The sequence below is a fragment of the Haliotis rubra genome, unplaced genomic scaffold (genome assembly GCF_003918875.1).
Source record: "Haliotis rubra isolate DU_JTF1 unplaced genomic scaffold, ASM391887v1 Scf883, whole genome shotgun sequence".
NCBI classification, from domain to species: domain Eukaryota; kingdom Metazoa; phylum Mollusca; class Gastropoda; order Lepetellida; family Haliotidae; genus Haliotis; species Haliotis rubra.
Window position 1 is genome coordinate 190,144 of NW_025767616.1, and position 22,114 is coordinate 212,257.

General features: G+C 42.2%; 1 protein-coding gene across 1 annotated transcript; it reads left to right on the forward strand.

The window, feature by feature from the left end:
* The first annotated feature begins 4,346 nt into the window (after window positions 1-4,346).
* Window positions 4,347-10,033, forward strand: LOC124263454. The gene is made up of 6 exons (XM_046698102.1): window positions 4,347-4,558; window positions 5,069-5,179; window positions 7,260-7,344; window positions 8,935-9,115; window positions 9,447-9,541; window positions 9,808-10,033. The coding sequence occupies exons 1-4, from the start codon at window positions 4,406-4,408 to the stop codon at window positions 9,111-9,113; spliced, it is 528 nt and encodes a 175-aa protein (XP_046554058.1). The 5' UTR covers window positions 4,347-4,405; the 3' UTR covers window positions 9,114-9,115; window positions 9,447-9,541; window positions 9,808-10,033.
* Window positions 10,034-22,114: the final 12,081 nt, after the last annotated feature.

Genomic DNA, 22,114 nt, shown 5'->3' on the forward strand with positions numbered 1-22,114 from the left:
TATGGGCCCACATAGCCTTGGTGAGCTTCGGTGTTGAAGAAGTGAGGGAAGTAGCCTTTCTTGAGTTCCGTCAATGCAAACGTTTTTGGAAATTGCTTCAGAGCCATCGTGAGGAAGTTGAGGGAATCCTTGAAAACAAGACGTCCCACGGTCATCTGCAAGATGTGATACCCACGTAGTGTGACCTGGGGTGCTTTCACGAGATGTTGATGAAAGTACTGTTCGAGCAAGTGACCATCATACCCACGGTAGTTGTGAGCAATGACCAACACGTCGTCATCATCGAGGGTAGGGGAAATGTCGTCTTCGTCGTCTTGTTCTTTGTCGTTGTTGCCTTGTTCTACATCATCATCATCATCGGGTTCTGGTGATGACCGTTTGGGTTGTTTGGGAGGCACGGCCTGACGGCTGCTGCTGGGATGCCTTGCGTTTCTTCTTCTGCTTCTCTTTCTTTTCCGCCAGGGACATCAACCAGTCGCCCATGTCCTTCAAGGTCGTCGATCCCCGAAACACTTTGATGCGACTAGGCCCTTCTCCTTCCTTACGCCAGGGGCACTTGTCACACAGCTGATCCGAGGCCTCGGAAATACATTTTCCACATCCTAGATGCACCACACACAAGTTGGGAACATGAGTTCCTTGATCTTGAGTACATTCAAAGTCATAGAAGATGAACTGACGCTGTTGCCGTTCTTTGTCTTCATCCATTTTTTTCACCGTCTTCATTTTGTTTCGGTGGTTCGATGACGGACATGTAACACTGGTGGTTGGGTTTCAAGGGTTCTTTGCAGATCTTACAGTCCCAATTCGTGCCACACTGGTGGTTGGCCATGCCCTGGATTTTTCTCACGTTGACTTTGGCATAGCAACGATGACACGTATGGATGGTGGAGCAGGTGCTGGGATGCTTGGCGGAGGCCGTCCGTCCGATGGCGTTCAAAGCAGGTAGGGTTTTGGAACCACCCGCCACATTGGAGACAGGAGAGCCCTTCACTGACCACGTCGCCACAGTATCCAAGACATTGGCACCATTGGCATTGAAATTCTTGGGTGCAGCGATGATCTTCAGCGTGGGCGTAGCCTTGGTCACACGTTTCACAATAGTAGGGATAACCTGTGAAGGCAGTCATGGAGGTAATGACATCGTAATGGTGATGGTGATGATAGAGGTGAAGGATCTTGGTGGGTTGAGCCACTTCACTCTTGTACAGGAGGCGATTCAACACCTCTTGGGAGTAGACTTTGAGCTGATAGTAAGGGGCCAAACGTTGACTGAACAACTCCCACGTGGCACGCCCTGTACAAGGACCTTCGGGGATCTTGAGTTGGCGAAACAAGCCCTTGGCAGCCTTCAACTGCGCTGGTCTTTCTTTCTTACGTATGTACCGCCATTCCTTCGTCCATTCCTTGGTCACAGGATCGGGTTTGTGTGAATGGTGACTGGCCACGACCAGGGCACGGGCAAAGCAGAGCTGATCCTCATTCTTGATTTGGACGATGCATTGTTTCTTTTCCAGGAAAGCGTTTAAGCCAACGAGGTGTGTTGGCCGGCCGTGTCCCTCACCGATACGATCAGGATCCTCTACATGCAGTAAGAAAATGTCCATGGTGTCATCGATATGTAAGTCGTGGTTGCTTTGTTGTACTTTTTCCACTTGGGCCATGATGTGTTCCCCCTGGAGGTCCTCCATGCGCTGAAATGGAATTCGGATGTCTGAATCCAGGGCGGGGTGTTCCAGGGCCAATCCCACACGATCGCCATCCTGTCCGCCCACATCGTCTCTCAGATCTGCTAACACGGCATCAAACTGTTCTCTGAGAACGACGGGAAGGTCTTCAGGCTGTTGACGCTGCAGCCAAGCTGGATTGAACTTCAGATTGTAGCGCTGGGTACCAGTCCGGAATTTCTTGGTTGTTCTTTGGGTCGTCCGCTCCAACTCGTAGGGCACAGGCTCCTCTTCAAGTTCATCTTCGTTCATTTGTGGTGACGGCATGGTGAGAACTGGTAAGACCCACGCTGAGACTGGTTTATATAGGTCACGTCACCCTATGACGTCACAATAGGTTGTCCTAAGCGTAGCAGTGCGCACCATGAGCTCATGTGTTATTTATAGGAATGATGTCATACCCCATGACGTCACACTAGCCTGTTGAGTCAGGATGAGAGTGGTGCGAACCGGATGCAACCGGTGCGAACCGGATGCGTCAAAGTGACGTCATCAACCCCAGCTATATAAATTCAAGGTTTTCCAGCACTCCTCATCAGTTGCTCACTTAAACTGGAAGCATGCAGTCGCCTCCCGCCTCCGCCTCCTTCCGTTGCCGCCTGTGCGAAACAGATGACCACAGTTATCTACACTGTCCCAAGGTGACTTGTACCGAGTGTGGTGCTCAAGGTCATCGCTATTACGTATGTCCCAAGAAGACCAAGGACAACAACAAGCACGATAACAACACCTGCTACAACTGTGGAAAAAACGAAGGTCATCTCAGTTACGTCTGTCCACATCCCTGTCGTCACTGTGGTCAAGAGGACCATAAGAGTATGAACTGCTCTAACAAGGGCCAGAAACGTCCGGCATCCACCTACCAGCCAAGTGAACCGCCAAAGAAAGTGAGTAAACGTGAAAGCCAACATCTACTGGCTCTACTCCATGACAAGGTCCTCCTCGTTCAAGATCGCATAGACACCATGTACTCTCTACTTCAACGCATCTTGGAGTTTGTCGAACCCATGGACGATTCCAGCAGCACTGCCTCCAGTGCACCACCATCACCACCATAGATACCTCGGTGATCTCTCACCCACCCATACCAACGGCCCTTTTCAGGGCCACCCACCTCGCTCGAAAGAAGGCTCCATCCAATGTGTTTTAACCACACACACACACACACACACACACTTGTCTAGCCACGCCATCGTGTCCGCCTCACCCCCTCTCTCCCTCCCTCCCTCCTTTCCTCTCCTTTCCTCTCCCTCTCCTTCCCTCTCCGTCCCGTCCCGTCCCGTCCGCCGCTCGTCCGTTCCGCCATCTTGAAAGGCGTCTACGCTCGCGAGATCCCGCGAGACTCCACGAGATCCCGCGAGATCTCACGCGATCCCACCGGAGGGGACGCCATCTTGAAACGCGTCCGCCATCTTGGCCCGGAGGTGACGTCATCGTCATGCGCGCGCAACCACCGGAACCGGACGTGACGTTATCGCGATGCGTGCGCACACACCGGAACCGGAAGCACCGGAACCGGAACCCGAGTGATCTCCCCCTGACCGGAAGTGACCGGATCCAAGATGGCGGCGCCCAGGGGGACCGGATGTGCCGCCATCTTGAAAAAGGGCCCAGGGTGACGTTGCACACTACTTCCCTCCGCTCCAAGACACATAATCTTCTGTGCATTGCTAAAGTCAGAACAGTTAAATTTGGTCAAAAAACTTTCTTTTCTGCTACAACCCTCAGAGTGGAATCATCTTCCACACCATTTTAGTGAGTGAGTGAGTTTAGTTTAATGCCGCACTCAGCAATATTCCAACTATTTGGCGGCGGTTTGTAAATAATACAGTCTTGACCAGACACTGACGTGATCAAGAGCATCGATCTGCGCAATTGGGAACTGATGACATGTGTCAACCAAGTCAGCGAGCCTGACCACCCGATCACGTTAGTCGCCTCTTACAAGCATGGATTAATGAAGACACAACATTTTAGAGAAATAAAAGAACTTTCAACCTTTCAAACCGCACATAAGGCTTACCTTTTCCAAACAGCCTTCTCATCCTAACATATGCGCTTTGGGCATGCATTATGCATAGAAATATGCGCTTTATTAATGCTCTATTAATACTATTACTACTACGAAAGTGTCCAATATGTTTTTTCAGAAAGCTCGCATTATCACTGCAGTTAATAAACCCACCGTTTCATTAAACATTAAAAAACTACAGAAACCGAATAATTGATCAAGAAGACTACATTCAATTAAAACACAATTTATTAATTACAAATCAACATTTTCAAATGCATCCAGTGATGGGTGCCGTTTTCCCATGCACAGCTCTTTTTGAGAAAGAAAAGTACTAATTGATTGTTGTTTGTTGTTTGTTGCATTCAATGATACGTACTTATTAAAATCTGTGGATATTACTATATTTTGTATCAAATATAAATTACAAATTATAGGCTGTTGGTTATTCATAATCCAGCCGTAAGATTGCCATGAATGAGCTTTAATGTATCAACAGTAACTGTTTAATTAAGTTGTTTTTAAAAGCAGTCGGTAGCCGTTTTATCTAATAAAAGCGGATTAATATTAGATTCCTCCCCCCAACCCCAGAGGGTGTTATTGCTTATAAGGTAGAGAACCTCGGCTCGCACCACACATTTGGCGATCACCTGGAAACATTGGAAACATGTTGGGGTACATAATCCTGCTGTCCGTGTTGTCCACTTGTGTGGGAGGGGCAAAGGTCTGCTGTGCCCCTGATAAGTGGTTTGCCCAGAGATTCTCCGCTGGTCTTGCTCTGTCAAAAGTAGAGGGGGTGAATGTTCCCTTCGTTGATGCCGTAAGTAAACTCTCTCGATAAATGGACTCTCTCTCTCTCATTAATTCCACTCTTTACTCTCCCTTGACAAACGCAACATCTTACTGTCTTTCTCGTCAATCGCAGTATCCTTCGCTCGAGTAATATATTTTCTATCTCTCGTAAAATGCACTCTTTCTCTTTCTCTCGTCTTCAAGCTCTCCCCCATCGTATGCACAAACTCACAATCTCCCGTTACATGCTGTTTATCAACCCATCGCAAAATAAACTCATCCTTTCTCTTATCGTCAAATAAACGAACTTACTCTCTGTCGTGAAATGCACCATCTTGCTCTTACTCGTCCAAACACCTCTCCACCCCCCCCCCCACACACACACACCCACACCACACACACACACACACACACACACACACACCCCACGTTCTCTTCAAACACTCTAACACTAGTTAAATACTTGGGGGAAACAACTATTGCGATAATGATAGACTATTGTAAGATACTATTGCAATGCCATGAATTCTTGTTTCAGGGGAGTTCTATAGAATACTACGATGCCGCCAATGAAAGGATAGCCATCATCAGCAACTTCAGCCTTGACAACACCAAAGGGGAATCCAAAGTCATTGCCGATCACAAAGGGGTAAGGTTAATCTTACCTTTCTTTTTGTTCTGTTTCGCACTGGTATTTCGTGGCTGACCTTTTTAAGTTATAATGTGACTTTGCAAACTATGTAGCTTATAAAAAATAAACGGTTTAACTATCATCAAACGGCAGTAAAATAAGTAGAATATCACAGACTTACATATACAATTAGCAAGTAACCACAAAATGATATTTCTATACACGATTCATTATAAAACCTGGCTATAAATCCCATAGTGATGACTTTCGTCATTATCAGTTTTTTTTGTGTTGTTGAAAATTTAAATTAAAAATAATAGGATATATGTTTAGGGTTCATACAATAACACAATAATGGAGAAACACGCCTGTATATATCAGTACAACTCAATATTTACTGACAAGTAGGGATATCATATTGCTTCACACGTCGTTAGCATTGCCCAAAAGACTTTAAAATATTCATGTGACGTGCTTGTGAATGAGGAGCACACCCTGATTTAAAAATAATATTCGCATTTTTTGGCATATTTACAAATATACGGACCTGGTGATATACATTCAAATAAGAATAACATGTGCATCCTGTCAAAGAAACAATTGATTGAAACACTTCAGTTATCAAGACAAGGACATTTAGAATGATTGATTAACATGCTAACGGTATCCATGTAAACATGTACGAGTGTGAACATATATTCTATTTTTATGATTCATTAGTCTTTTACCAGTATACAAGGCATCCGACCCTGAATACTTTTGAACATTTGGTCCAGTTAATTCCTTATCAAAAGAAATACGATCAGACAAATGCATGAATATATACAACCAATCTGGCATTAAAGCATTGCAACTGAATGAAACGTCATTATATATGTCTGCTTAGGTAGGTCGGTTGGTATTCTGTTTATACCTTTATAGGATGGTTGGTAGGTAAAGCTTTAGAGCAACCGTGGGCCTGAAAAGTATAGTTGAGTTGAGTTGAGTTGAGTTGGGTTTTAAGTCGCATCGACATTATTCCAGCCATATAGTGACGAGCTCAAGCCTGAATTAATACGCATTTTAAGTACCAAGTCCAAATGAGTTTTATTTTAAAAGCATATATATTCATTACATTGTTATTTAAAACAGAAAATGTCATAACTTCCAAAGCACGCAATTCGTTATTCACATTACATAGTTACAATTTATGATACAGGTCAACTTTCCTAAGGAAGTGAACACTTGAGATGCCCGCTCACGCGGGAAAACAGATCTTTCAGATTTCTCTCATCATAATGTAAATTCCTGGCAGTCGAAAAGTCCACACAGTCAAGCTGAATATGTTTGATGGTGACCAACCCATCGCAAGAGACACACATGGGGGGTCCATCCCCATCAATTTTCAGCAGATAGTCATGAGTAAACCGACTGTGGCCAATACATAGTCGTAAAATTACCTCATCACGTCTTGACTGACAACCCACGTGGGGAAAACCAATGGTTGGCTTCACCTCATGAAGTGTATTTCTTCCTACATAGGTGTCACACCTTTTAACATAAGGTCCCGAGTATATAACTTTTGATAGTTTGTTTGAAATCGTTGTACGGGATCAGCAGTGGAGATAAGGGCTTGTCAAGAGCTGCTTTAGCTGCAACATCGGCCCCTGTGTTACCTGCTCTACCTACGTGACCCGGCAACCAGTAGAGGACGCTGTCACAAGATCGCCTGAAAAGTTTATATGAGCGCCTAACACTTTAGCCCTCCTAGTAATGTTTATTTAGATTCTGACACATCCCCCTTTTCAAAAGGGGTGTGTTTGGTTTTGTTAAGATCAGCCACATTTCTTTCTGGTATCCCTCGTGGTGGTATAGCTGGAATAAGCGGCATAATACTCACTCACTCAATCATATAAACAATACTTAACCGATTCTGGCAGTTTATGGTATAGTATTCGAACAGAGGAGAGATGCGGTTATCTAAAATACATCTGTATACATTCAAGCCATAGTGGCCCAGTGTTAAAAGAACTTCTTTACGACAACATTACAGTGTGGTGGTTTTAATTGTGATCAATATTTTATGATTGACTGAATTCCTTATATTGTCTTGTTTAAGGGTCTGCTGTATACAATTGATCTAAAGAAGAGTGTATGTCGCGTCCAGAAGTTAACCCTTCCATTTGCTAAGTTCTGTGTTACAGGTAAGTATCATATACTTAATATTTATTACCCACGTGGTCAACGTATGGGTAGTCGCATGTTAATCTCGTACGTCACACGAGTGTCGTATCGCGTTGACCTGTGTCGTAACGACTTGACCTGAAATTCTAACGATTTGATTGGATAACCGATGACCTCTCAATTAGGTCACATTCTGACGTAACTATTTTTCCATTCATAACAAACACGTGAATTCATTCATTCTACAACTTAAATGCATTGTGGGAATGTAAACATTGCGAACGTTGCCGTGTCGCTGTTTAATTGTGAGTCGAACTGAGACATTATATCTGTCGAAAAACATAAACGCAATGTTTCCACCAGTGATGTTAGCCGAATGAAGCAACTGGAAACCAAGAAACGAGGTGTTACGGAGTAGTTTACTGTAGGAGGCTGTACGAGGCGATGACAACTGACATGCATCGTGACGTCGGTTACCATGACAGTGACGTCATTAATGTGACGTCATGCAAATATTGTACTACAGTACAAAACTCTTCCGCAACCGGTTTATGAAACCGGTTTTGGTTTGAAACCAAAAACATAACAAAAATACGCTATTTTGTCAATTTAAATGCATGTAAGACGTGGGTAATAAATAAAATACCTCACTCGGTCTCATTACATACGAATTATACGAAACTCGTGACCTTCCTATGTGTTTCGCTCGGTCAGATACCATAGGAAGGACACTCGTTTCGTATAATTCGTATGTAATGAGACCTCGTGTAGTATTCTCTATATATGTTACTGTAAAAGATGTCTACAAGGCTGTTTGTTGCTTAAGCCGCATTCAGGGATATTCCATCTTTTGTACCAGACAGTCCATTGATTAACGTCATGAGCATCAACTGATGCAACTGGGATACGATGACATCTGTCTGATCACCCAGTTCCGTTAGTCGCCTCTTACGACAAGCACGTGTTGCTGAAGACCAATTTTTAGCAGGATCTACACGAGTCCAATGTGTCTTAAAGCCTCACTCGAATTGATGTTGGTCCCCATGGTTAGCAGTGGTGTGATACTAACGAGTACGTATGAAGTGCCAACAGGCCTCGAGACATATTCGAGTCCTCCAGAGATTACAACTCACTCATAGGCTCCCCCTACATCTCTCCGAATAAAAGTTGACAATTTAGGCTTTCAACTCTTTGTGCACTCAAGATAAAAAGAAAGTTGACGTTTGTAACATAACATAGTGGGGTTGCCTGTGGTGAAAGTATTCAATGGGTGAAGCTTTCGATTGCCCACAATGTGTGAAGCCTGTTGCTGGTGTCACCCGCCGTTATATTGCTGAAATAATTGCTGGATAATTGTTATAAGCGGCGTAAAGCCATACTCACTCGTCGACAACGTACCATGATAATCCTTTCAGTGTCAAGGTTTGACTGAGGCATTTTATCAATGTGGTGTTGGCCACTACACCCTTTCACGGAATATTGCGAAAACGCGGCCATCATTTAACTCATTTACTATTACGTTATTATAACTACCTTTGTGTGCAACACGTGTTCACAACTTGTCTTTCATGGTAAATATCAAGAAACTTATTGAGTCATCTGTTTTTCAGATAAATTCAAAAAAGCCTTTGACTTCACTCTTGGATTCGGAAGTAACTCGCTGTCATCAACAGCTTACTATGAACTCGACCGTGGCTTTGGTCCGCACCCCAAACAGCGTTATAGACAGCTTCGTTGTTGTCTCGAAAGAATGCATTCCCTTACAAACAGACCTCTACGGAAAGGATAAATGTGAGTAGCACTTGCACCACCAGTTACTGTGTTCCTTTACTTAAATATGAAAACTATTCCGTTTTTTTACTCCCTTCTTCAGGTTCTAAGGAATGTTCGCCTTAGTTACTGGCGACCCACAGCCCATTTTGATGTCTCCCTGTTGAGTTTGAAGTGCAATACTCGTTGACAATGTTTATATTTATGTCTCAAAAACGACTTTTAGATAATAATTGATAATTACTTTGATTTAGTTTGGTTGTTTTTTGACGCCGTATTCAGCAATTGTGAATATATTTATGTTGTCAGAGGATGTTGGTTTAAAACTAACCTACTGTGTACTCTTATTCAGACAACTTCCTTCAATCAACTGGTTTTTCAAACCTCGGTGCAGAGTTCGATGAATCTGTCTTTGATCCCCCAGATTTCTGCCCAAAGTGTTCAGAGGTAGGTGATATCATTTAAAGATGTATCTTAATGCAAAATACTTATGTTCCAGCTAATTTGTACATTCTACAATTTTGTAAAATAAGAATCTTGTATAAACTATTTGATTTTTAGAGAGAAAAAACAACAACAATACGGCCTCTGGCCCTTCACATTTTGTAGCTTAGGCAAAATTATTTGCAATATTTTTCAGGATGAAAATACATAAGTTAGTCAACCCCATCCCGCCCAAGTGGACTAAACAAGCAAACATTTGTTCTTTTCAGTCTACGATGACAGACAATCCTTCTTTTCAAGAGATCCCTTTGCTGTGGAGAAGACGTGGCAACATGTAACCAGAATTATTTACTATGCCACCACAGAGGTTAATGTTCAGCGTAACCTCCTCGAGCGAGAATTCAAGAACGAACAAAAAGCGCTGTTGATGTTGGCTGTCGTAACAGTTTTCCTCATAAATAGCAGATCCCTGTATCCCCTTAATATTGGTATATTAGGACACCCCAAACCAGCAGTCATTCTTGTGTATAATTACTGGACGAAACGCTGAACATTCCAGTCTGTGGATACTGTTGTGTATATAATGATCCTTGTATTTGCCCCTCGCTGTAGTATGTGATGCATGTCAAAGCCGAAATAAATATATGTGTTTTCAGCATGAACACGCGTGTGTTTGATTTGTTATTTCTGCATCTTCCAGTGTGCTATTTTATCCACTACCAGGTCACCCGTGAAGGTCTGGCTTAGAATTGGTGGGCTTTACATTGTCTTATTATTTCCACCAAGATCAGGGCTTCCCTGAAGGCAGCATTCTGTCTGTTACACTTCAAAATTAACAGCCTCACTAACGTCATGAACAGTTATGTTGATGGGTCCCTCTTCGTGGATGATTTCAATATTTCATGCTGTGGTAAGAACATGCAAGCAATAGAAAGGCATCTACAACTCTGCCTTAACAAAATCAAAAAATGGGCTAACGGATATTGGTTCAAGTTTTCAAAATCCAAAACAAATTGCATATATTATTGTTTTTAATACAAACCACACAAGGATCCAGACCTATCTTTAGAAGGTACTCCCATCAAAGTAGTAGAAGAGGCCAAATTCTTGGGACTCATATTCAACCGTCATTCTTACCACACATAAAATATTTGAATACAAAGTGCTTGAAGGCTCTTGACTTGCTAAAGTCGTTTCAAATACAGAATGGAGAGGGGATCAAACTGCCCTCTTTCGCCTGTACAGAGCATTGGTTCACTCTAAACTAGATTATTGCTTCATTATCTATTGTGAATAGGTTTATAATGCAGCACTGAATACAAAACAGCTAACGAAACCAGCCTTGGTGGGTCCATAATGCGTCATAAAACAACAACCAACCAGCCAATAGAGTCCTGGTGGGTCTGTAATGCGGCATTAAAGAAAAAACAGCCAACCAATCCAGCCTTGATGGTCCCATAATGCGGCATTAAACAACAACCAATCAGCCAGTCCAGCCCTTAAGGGTCTATAATAGCGCTAAATGATCAAACAACAAGAAGAAAAGTAAAAAAAAAAGAATTTATTTCGCCACTTTCTGAAAGTCGGAAAACTATTTGGAGATTGAACTCGCTTACATGTAAAAGTCTATGAGTCTTTGTAACTCAGACAGTGTCTAGACACAGCGGTAGCCAGCAGGAGTTCGGGGCTCACACTTCTTCTTCTTGCCACATGTGTGGTCCGAGCAAGCTCCAGCCAGGGCCTGAAACAACACGTATGTGAAAGTGAATTAGTGAGTATGGTTGTAAGCACTAGCAATACCACAGTGAGTGACACCAGAAATGAGCTTCACATATTTACCAATGTGAACCCGGGTCTTTGGCATGACGAGCTCACGGATTAGCCACTTGGCTGCCCCACCTGCAAGTAATCTGTTATCACTATCCCTTATTAAAACGTAAGGGAATGCTTCTTTCCTTGAGCCTAGGGGCATTAATTAGAGCTGTGTATCGTGGCCTAAGTGGCGAGACGATATATCCCGATGCCAGTTTAATGAGACGAGACGATATATCATGAACGTATTGGCAAGAAACCTGCGAGACGATTATCATCACGATACAGTGGTGGCGATACGATACGTATCCCGATATTTTACAATTTCTAAAAACAGAACAGATATGATAGATAAATAGCTGAAACTTTATCTGTTAATAGTTTTACAGCAGACAGATCTAACTAATTCACACTAAGAATGTCTTCATTAAGTCCACAATGTTAGCATTGTCTCAAAGAAAAAGAACTATTATTTAAGTGAACTGACTTCGTCAAACACATGCCATTTAAGAGACGCCATTTACATCTTGAGATTTTTCTTCAAAAACACAAGTCTGTCAACATGAGCAGCTTTCAGTGAAGCTCTTTGTGCAGTCACAATGTCCCCGGAGGTGGAGAAGACTCTCTCTGATAGACCGAGGTCCCTGGGATGCACAGATATTTCCTAGCAAGTTTTGACAGATATGGATAGTAGATATTATTTTCCTGCCACCAACTTATTGTGTTGGAAGAAAGTTGGAGAGAAGGAGATTTTCTATACATGTTTATTTCCTCATTGACAATGTCTAGCTTTGACCTTGAAGGCACATCCACCTGACCAATAATGTAAACATCCCCGAGAAAGTCATCCAGGGCACACTTGGACGATCCAGAAGATCCGGAAGGCTCTAGTTTGATCACCTTGGCTCTGGGGGGTGATGTGTCAGAGTCGGTCTGGGTAGGTGACTCAGGTTGAGGAGATTCCACAGGAGGAAGATCAGGGAGAAGAGGGCGTGCTGGTACTGCTGCAGTTTTATCATCTGTCTCCTGCTTCACAGTCACCTGAAACAATTCAATCAAGAATAAATAAACATTGCTTGATTCAGATTTCTCAACACCTAAAGAAAAAATAATTTCATAAATAGATACAATCAGGTTTCAAAACATAACATCATATCATCACAATCATAAATTCATAATCCCATGATGTAATCAGACTAAACACAGACTATAGTAATGACTGAGTCTATTAGACTAAGTTGATTTAAGACAAAATTTGTGTTTCTCATCTGGTGGATGGACATTAAAATTTACATCATATACTTATTGCAAAGAATGTCATGAATAAAAATTAAAATCTTGATCATTATTCATTAGATGAAATTATTACAGATTACAGATACAAGAAAATATGAACAAATTAACATGAAATGAAACAAATGTCACTTGTAATTTGTAAAGAGAAATAGTTACCAGGTTATATAGAAACAGCCTATTGCTTAATACAAACTTGATTCTTATTTCTCTTTACAAGTCACATGTATCTATTTCTAATAATGCTTAACTATCATATTTTCTTGCATCATAGGTTAAACAGTAATGAACATACCTGCACAATATCTTCGGCTATTGACATGCCTACTTCATTGAGGCTCGTTGGTAGATGTGTATCACCAGCTTTCCTTAAATCCTTCGTCAGGAGTGTTGCTTGAATCGCTGGCTGTTGCTCAAGGTATCTGTCTACCATTTCCTAAGAACTGTTCCACCTTGTAACAATATCATTTTTCAATTTATGTCTTGGAAGGTTCAGAAGTTGTTGCTTTTCTTTCAAAATAGCAAAGGCTTTCGGGCTTTTGTGAAAGTAACTCACTATCCGCCTAATAATGCCAAGGACCCGGCTGGCTGTAGACACTTTCAGAACCTTCTGGGAGGCGAGATTGAGGGTATAGGCAAAACACTTAACGTGTGTCAAATTTGTTTCCCTCACCATAACTACCATGTTGGAAGCGTTGTCAGTAGTCACAGCAGCGACTTTGTTGGGAGGAATGTGCCATTCTTCTAGGACATTGTAGACAAGTTTGGCCAAATTTGCACCTGTGTGACTGTCGGACATTGTTCGTGTTTGGAGGACAGAATTGTGTAATTGCCATTCCTTATCAAGGAAGTGTGCTGTGAAAGTAACAACTGATTCATTTGATCTCGACGTCCAGCCATCAGTTGTTATCCCAACAAACATGGCACCATCCATCAGTGTAATAAGGGCTGTTTTTACGTCCTCATACAGAGCTGGCACAACATTTTCAGAGAAATGTTGCCGTGAGGGGAGTTTATATTTTGGTTCCAAAGTTCTGATCAAATGAACAAAACCTTCATTTTCAACAACAGAGTACGGCCGTAGATCTTTGATTATGAACTTGGCAATTGCGTCCGTAATGTTGGTGGTTTGTGGTACATCAAGTTTCTTATTCACACTTGAGGAGGCCGTTTTTAATGTTGATTGAATGGTACCTGCTTTTGATTTACACGATGCGTTAGCACGAACATTTGGAATTTCTAAACTTTTCACAGCGTCGGGATGGTGACTAAAAAGATGAGTGTGAAGATTTGTTGTATTTCCGCTGTATTTCAGGTGAGACTTACAGATCTTGCATACAACGTGCTTTCTGTCGGTAGTAATCTTTCCATCTTCAGATTTCTTACCCGCAAACCCAAACCTCGCCCAAACTCGAGCTTTGAATATAGCTGGTGGATCGACTATTTCTATCGTGTCGTCTGCCATCTTTGCGCCGGGCTTTTTGTGCGCACGTCTCCGAGTCAATAACCGGACCGAGTCGGAAAATCACGATTGATAATCAATTTAGAGTTACCTCCCTTGCACCAAAATGAGCTCAGTCGCTAACATTCCATCTGGTAGGCGTTCTCTCTCTCTATCTTTTTTTTAGGTTTCTTGGTAAATTATGTTAGTAGTATCGGGATTCGTCTCTTGTGGCGATACATCGATGTATCATAGACCCTTGCGATATAAATATCCTGATATATTTCCTAAATGTGTTTTGTATCGATGCACACGTATCGCTTAGTTGACGATGCAAACATCGATACTATTGATGAATCGTTACACCACTAGGGCATTTATTAATACTGCAGATGTAGTTACATATCTATATCCAGCGGTTTGGGACAATTTGACCAAACTGAACGCAAATAGCATCTACTTTTACTGAACAAAAATGACGTATCAAATGCTGTACTTCCTCATTCCTAACATCAGGATGCAATTTGAGGGTAAGACATTCCGACAAGTGAGTGTACCTTTTAGCATTCTCACAAGGGAGGATGATCTGTCATTCAAATATTCATTCCCTTAAAGTGGTTTGGAAAGTGTTACATTCATAAAACATTGTGACTGTAGTCTCGGCCCAGCAAATTACCTCTGTAGAATTGAGTTCCCAAGGATGCTATGATCCTGGTTTTAAAATACAGGATTCACCCCGAAGGTGTTCGTTTGATTTGTTGTTTAACGCCGTTGTTCATCCCAGCTATACGATGGTGGTATGTAAATAATCGAGTTTCGTCCACACAATCCAGTGTACTGAAGGTGTAACATGCCAGCAGCAATCCCTAACAAGCCGAAGGTTCCCAAGGATCGCCTGCGTAGGTGATGCATTTAAAAAATAATACTGTCTCAATATTCTGTTGTATGTGTCTTCTAACCACAGTGAGCACACACGACTGGAAACGCGCAAGTGTAGATGCCAGGATTTCGAATGTAGCTCTCTACACAGACGTTCAATGTTCATTCTAGCCTTAAGAAAACGTGGACCTATGTCCCACCTGTCCTCGGCTATGTGAGCCATTTAGAGAATAGTGTGGGTCATGTCAAGTTGCTGTGACTTGTCAGACACACAGTACCTAGTAGTTAGTAATTTGAGTTCACTTACTTATACAATATTTGACGTCCAATACAGGTAAGGTCAACACTTTGAACAAGGGAAATGAAAAAGAAAATTGTTCAACATTTTTTTGAACAGTTAGGATTAATTCAAAATGAATTTGAAAAAAAGAACACTCCAACACTGAAACAACAGTTTTCACAATATTATTTAAACATCACAAGTCGATGCTTAGTAATGAAAAATCAATCATGTTGTTACAATCAGGTAATGTAATACCCGAAACCGCTCTAATGTCAGTTTTTAATTTTCAAAATCAACTTTAAAGTATAAACTGAATACTTGTTACGCTTAATAGTTTCCTCAACAGTCAGACAAATCTATTGTCCTCAACCTTCTGGTAGAGTATTATAACAATACTTCTGAACACTTCAACACTGTACAGTGTTCGATCAGAATCAATTTATGTGAAAAGGGCAACCACGTATTTTGAAAAACACGTGGACGTGAAACATCGTCCAGGAATTTCTTCCCAGACCCATCCTCTTTTCGGTAACATTGTTGCGGTTGGTTGTGCTCTCTGTATCGTCACCATGACAAGGTTTTTGATTTTTCGCTAAAACAGAAATAACTTTTGATTGACATGAGAGTTTGACAGCCGGTGTGTCCCCCATGGCGACAAACGTATGAAATTGCTACATGCAACGTGATTGGCTCACTCAAAGAAACCTACCAATCAGATTCTGTTTTACAAAGCACATCAGATTTTCTCATAACACTGAATAGTAGGCTTCGCACTGTCCTTTGAAACTTCTTGCAACTGAAAGTGATGTGAAGAGTTCTTGCGTTTTAAGTTTTGCTTGAGTTGAGGCATGAAAACAAACTCGTAATGCATTTCAGATTTATGTTTAATGTCTCGAGTGCGCCAACGCGGCCCGCCAGTATTTTTGAAGTACGTCATATGAACTTTCAGTGCGCGAACGGCGAAAGGGCGCGACCTAGAATGAACACTGCACTGTCTTTCGTGGACAGAATTTTTATATAATTTAACGGTATTTAACGTAGTCACGACATGGCTGAAATACTGCCGATATGACTAGAAACTTTAATTCACTCACACTCGTCAAAAATCGATCACAGTCCCAAATGGTTCCTTCGCTGGTGTTGAGCTTCCTGTGAGAAGAGGCTGATACTGGAATGCCGCCAAACGCTTCTGTAACCATCAGACTTGCTACCTGATGCTCTTTACTGCATTCAAGTGCAGTGCACCTAGATGTTTGGTGTGTTTATTGTCACGTTTGTAGCTTTTCCTACTGCGAAAGGGTTCGTATCTTGAGTCACAAGCACTAAGAAACGTGGCCAGTTGCCTATTGATTTTGGTTGTGTGTCGTCTTTATAAGATGTACGCTTTTCTCGAGGGTAAAACAGTCTGACGTATGCCTCTCTGTACCAGTGTTATCCGACCCGAGGGAGAAGCACACAATGTGCCTCAATAATTTATCTTACCGCCATGTTAAATGTACAAAATGTCACTTTATTTTATTTTGCAGATCGCTACTGACTATATGACATGTGAGCAAAATGGCCTCAGCCTCTCGACTGGATTTTTAAATTCAGTGAAACATATTTTGATGAGCTTTATACTGCTATAAAAATGGTTAATTATGTTTAAGACGAGTGTGCAAACGATTAAATGCATGCAAAAGTTTCAATAAAGCAGTGAAAGTCGGTAAAATAAATGTGTACATAGTGAACTCAAAAACAGCTAATCGTGTTTTCGAACTCCGGGTACTGCATGCGTCATATTATGACGTCATACGATTGGTAACGACTCAGCTTCTCGGTGGCGAGTTTTGCCGTTACCGTGGCAACGGGTAATAATTTTGTTCCAGTTGTAATCCTCCTGGGATGGGTGATGGGGAAACTTGTTAACGCGTCACTGACCAATAAAATGTAAGTAAGAAGGTAAGATAATATAACCACTATCAGTGTGAAACAAACATTTATTGTTAAGGGGGCCTTGTAAGCCATAATGCATCATGCAAGCTCCTCACCCACAGAGGAGTGCTCCGTTTTGCATCCCTTGTGATGAAAGAATCACAGTCAAGCATGTCCTGCTTGACTGTGTTGAATATTCCATCACAAGGGATAAGTATTTTAATGTCACAACATTGAAGGATCTTTTTTATAATGTTAGTACTCATTTAATTATTGCATTTTTAAAAGAATTAGATTTGTTAAATGATTTGTAAATAGATAAATATTTTATTATTGGTAATTTAAATTAGTAACTGAGATCGTTAGTGGCTGTACCCTCAAAGGGGGTTGAAGAAGCGTAAAATTATTGTCCTCCTGAGAGGGTACGTAAGTCCCAAAACTTTCAAAGTAAAGTATAAATTATCACATTTTAAACGTAGTATTTTTGTTATTTTAACTGCTGGCTAAATTCCTATAATCGCCAGCGGCTGAAGGGATGGTGTAAATCCAGCTAGGATCCATGCAGGTAGCAAAAGTAATGTAAGTCCCCATGGATCCTAGTATGGTGATCTACCTTCAGTTGGTGGCGATCTATAGCCCATTTTTACATTGTGTTGTCCCCTATAGTTAAAATGTTTTAGATTCAATTACTAGTTTTACATGTATATCTGTGATACTCTAGTTGTTTTACTGTCCTTCGTCGGCAGGTGTTTTATAATATACATACATTTTATTTCAATATCAAATGTTCTCGTCACGATATGGCTGAAATACTGCCGATGTGACGTTAAATATTAACTCACTCACTCACTCACAGAGGAGTGACATAAAGGCAATAATAAACAAAAGTGGACATCCGACTGTCAGCACCAGTGATACTTAGATAATATATCCCAGCAGAAAAGCCAATGGATAAATTATTCTACTGGACTGACCCGTGAGCTGCCGCCTTCTTGGCATTCAACCCTTGGGGATTTGGGTTCGGGTGGTGAGGCTCGCACACACACATCGTCATATTACAGAAAACCTTCCAGTCATAAGTACGGAAAGTCCACTTCGTCCCGGGCATGGTTCCTTGAGCTGCTGGCAACCTCCATCCCCTTTTTATCCACCTCAACGCGTTTTATGGGAGGTGTGTGTGTGGGTGGGGTGGGGTGGGTGTGTTATTAAAACGGACTCCGTCCGTGCGTGCGTACGTCCGTGCTCATTTGTCTTTTCCGGAGGAGAACTTTAAAACCGTTCAATGTTTCTTCACTAAACTTGACACAAGGATAGATTTGGTGGTGTACTGGTGCCTTTTGGTAGTTTTGGGTTTCTGAATAAAATATTTTTGGAGATTCCATGGCAACAAGTTTGACTTAGACTGAACTTGGTGCTAGTGCTCTTTTCCGGAGCAGAACTCTAAAACTGTTCAATGTTTCTTCACCAAACTTGTCACATAATTAGATCTGGTGGTGTACTGGTGCCTTTTTGTAGTTTTGGATTTTTCTGAATAAAATATTTTTGGTGTTTCCATGGAAACAAGTTTAACTTGGACTGAAATTGAAGGTAGTGCTCCTTTCTGTAGGTGAACTCTAACACCGTTCAATGTCACCAAACTTGGCACATAGATTGGGCTGGTGGAGTGCTGGTGCCTTTTGGTAGTTTTGGATTCCTGAATTAAATATTTTTGGCGTTTCCATGGAAACAAGTTTAACTTGGACTGAAATTGAAGGAAGTGCTCCTTTCCGGAGCAGAACACTAAAACCGTTCAATGTTTCTTCCCCAAACCTGGCACATAGATTGGGTTGGTGGTGTACTGGTATCTTTTGGTAGTTTTGGAATTCTGAATAAAATATCTTTGCATATCTGGAGCAGAATTTAAAAAAACCTTTCAATACTCTCCTTCCACTTTTCTATATACTCACCAAAATATTTGACATAATCATAGCTCGTAGACATATTCATGAAGAGTATTTTGCCATTGTGGGGGATATTGATGACTTTGTCTTCTGTTCATATTGCGACGTCCATTATAGTGATTTAATGTCAGAGTTACTTTCACTTATTGCTCTGTAATAATCTAGTTATTTTACTGTCCTTCATCGACAGATTTTGTTTGTTTAAACTGTATTTATCATGATTTTAGAACTTTGTTTGGTTGCGACCATAAGCCTGAATTATTGCCGATATGACTGCAGTAGTATACACAATGGTGGTACGGGACCAGGTCCACAGGTCAATTTAACAAATTGAGCCCTTCAGGAGTCCCTAATCCCGTACCACCACTGTGTATACTACTACTGAGTTGCATGCAAAATTTGATGAAAATCGGTCGAATAGTTTTTGAAATATTGACTTTTAAGTGAACATGGGGTCGGTTGGAAAAAATCAAGGCCTTTGATTCTCTCACTCACACAAACACACACACACACAAAATGATGACAATTATCATACAGTGGGCGATCGAAAAGGGACTGTGTCGAGAGGTACGATCATCAACTCCTCGCTGACGAATGCTCTCGATGTCCCGTCTTTCAAGTAGTACAAGTTCGGTTCGCCGGCTTTGATGTCGACCACTGCGATGGTCTGGTAATGTTTTCTCCGTTTTTATCGCTAAGTGCTGCTGCCGATTTTGTGTTGTTAACAGATTTCATTTTGATGGCTTCGACGCTTCTCTTGCCCACGAGTATGGTGACTTGATGGCATCCACCACTCGAGGTAAGCGTACTACCCATTCCGTGTTTCTGTTTCCGGGATCCATTAATCCTGCAAGTATTGGTTTGAGGACAGGCATTTGGCTAGGGTGCGATTGAATCTCTCAACGATGGCTTGGCTACGGTGAGCTCCCGCTATACCTCGCCTCACTTGGACTTTGTGTTTGGCCAGCAGCTGCGACACGGCTCCCTTGAACTCGTGTCCGGGATCGACTTGCAATACGGAAGGCCATGTCAAGCGACTGTGTTTGTATATGCGTTCAAAGGCATTGGCGACTTTGTTCAAATCTTTTGTTGTCAACGGTTTGGCTTTCTTTTAGCGACTGGCAACGTTGACGACGGTCAGGGCGTACTTGTAGGTTTTGCACCTCACCCTGTCGTGAGGGAGAAACAGGAGGTGCGCTTGGTGGATGCGCTTCGACGTTGAAATCTCGAATTTTCTTCTCGGGATGTATCGAGGCGCCGGCAGGTAGACTTGCCAGATGGCTTGTTTTTTTAAGCCAGGCTTTTTTGCTTTCTATTCCCAGATTCGATCAGCTTTGGCAAGTTTCGGGAGGCGTCCATGCCTTTCCAGTACGTTCACGGGCTGTAATAATTTTTCTCCATTATGTATGTATTGCCTGCATGTTACTTATTTAATATGTGCTTGTGTCCGTACTCGTAAGTGTTGACTCTGTCGATGGTGATCCATTGTTTCATGTCCATGGGAGACAGTGAGGTCTTGTTGATTCTCAGTCCGTATATCCTGTGTCCGTCACTTCTCAGCATGTTCATTTGGTGTTTGAACGTTTTATTCTTGAACAGGGCTTCCTTGAACCTGGCATGCTTAATGTGTTTTTTCACCACATGTTTCTTCACACCTTTCGCCTTTCGGATTTCATCGTCGTGGGCTTTCTAGATGGAATACATCTTGGGTCTCAAACCGATGTACTTGGCAATCAGCGTGCCCGCGCATTCATCCTTCATCTTGCCAAGCACTTTTTTGTTCACTTGGCTGTGCATAGGGTGATCTTTAGGGTAGTCGCTGGTGTCATACAGGTGCATGTGTTTCTTAATGTCCTCGTACACGTCCTCGGTGTGAATTTCCATGAGCAGGGAATCCGTGTCCGTGTACAGCACTTCACACCACAGACCCTGATCGAACTCGAGCGCACTGTGTATTTTTGTGAGTTCTATTCCCAGTGACAAGTACAGCTGCAGATTGTGATAGTGAACGATGTATTTTGGCTTGTTCATCAAGTTCGGAGCAAGCTTTTCAACATTAGCCGGCTTATTGTTTCCCAGCAAGTTTTGTTGATATTTGTACATCCAGTCCGGGTTCACCGTCAATTGTTCGGGAGCTAGCGGAGAGCTGTTGTGTGATTCTTGTAGTTCTGTGGGATAGTCCAAGTCCACTTCAAGGATGTAGCCTTTGTTCAAATCTGGTGCAATGCTATTCACGTCGATCATCTCGGGCGAGGAGACCCATTCAAATCTCAAACTTGGACCAGCCGTCCATGTACTCGTAGGGGTAGACGCCCGATAAATCTCAGACCGTCTAAAGAGAACGAGATGTATCTTTCCATGTTGTTTGGGATGCACATTATTTTATTGTTGACCTTCGCGATGGCCTGCATGATCAAGTGGGAATCGTACCCGCGAAGGTTCTGACGGGGATTTTGATGGTGTTGGGTTGATTTTGAGCTTCAGGTTGCACGTGTTGTGATCGGCACCTTTATACTTGCCGGTGACATAGCAGTGATCTCTCGTGGAATCCCCATTCACGGGTTCATCGCACACGTGGCAATTCTTAGCCTTCTTGTGAGTGAGTTTATCCTCCGAAATCATGTGCATGAGAGTAGGATCTGACAACTCTTTTCTGATTTTTCTCTCTTCATGTTGTAAGAACGTGAGAAATGTTTCGGCCTTGTCGGGACCTTGGTAGACAACAGGAGTGTTCGTTTGTCCGCCGCATCAAAGAACCACGTAACCGAACCCGCAGGTGTCATGCTCTTGCGTTTTGTGCGTGAAACGATTGTCCGGGGACGACGGAGTGACGGTGTCGATGTTTTTGATGAGGGCTTCAAAGTCGGCGTAGATGATGTAGGCACAGACATTTGATGATTGTCGATTCGGATGGTCGTCTGTCCCACGCCTCGGCAATCCTCCCGGTGCGATTCAAAAGTGTTTTTTCCCGGCGTGCTTCGATTTATCGTACAATAGTCTGCTGAAACTTATAA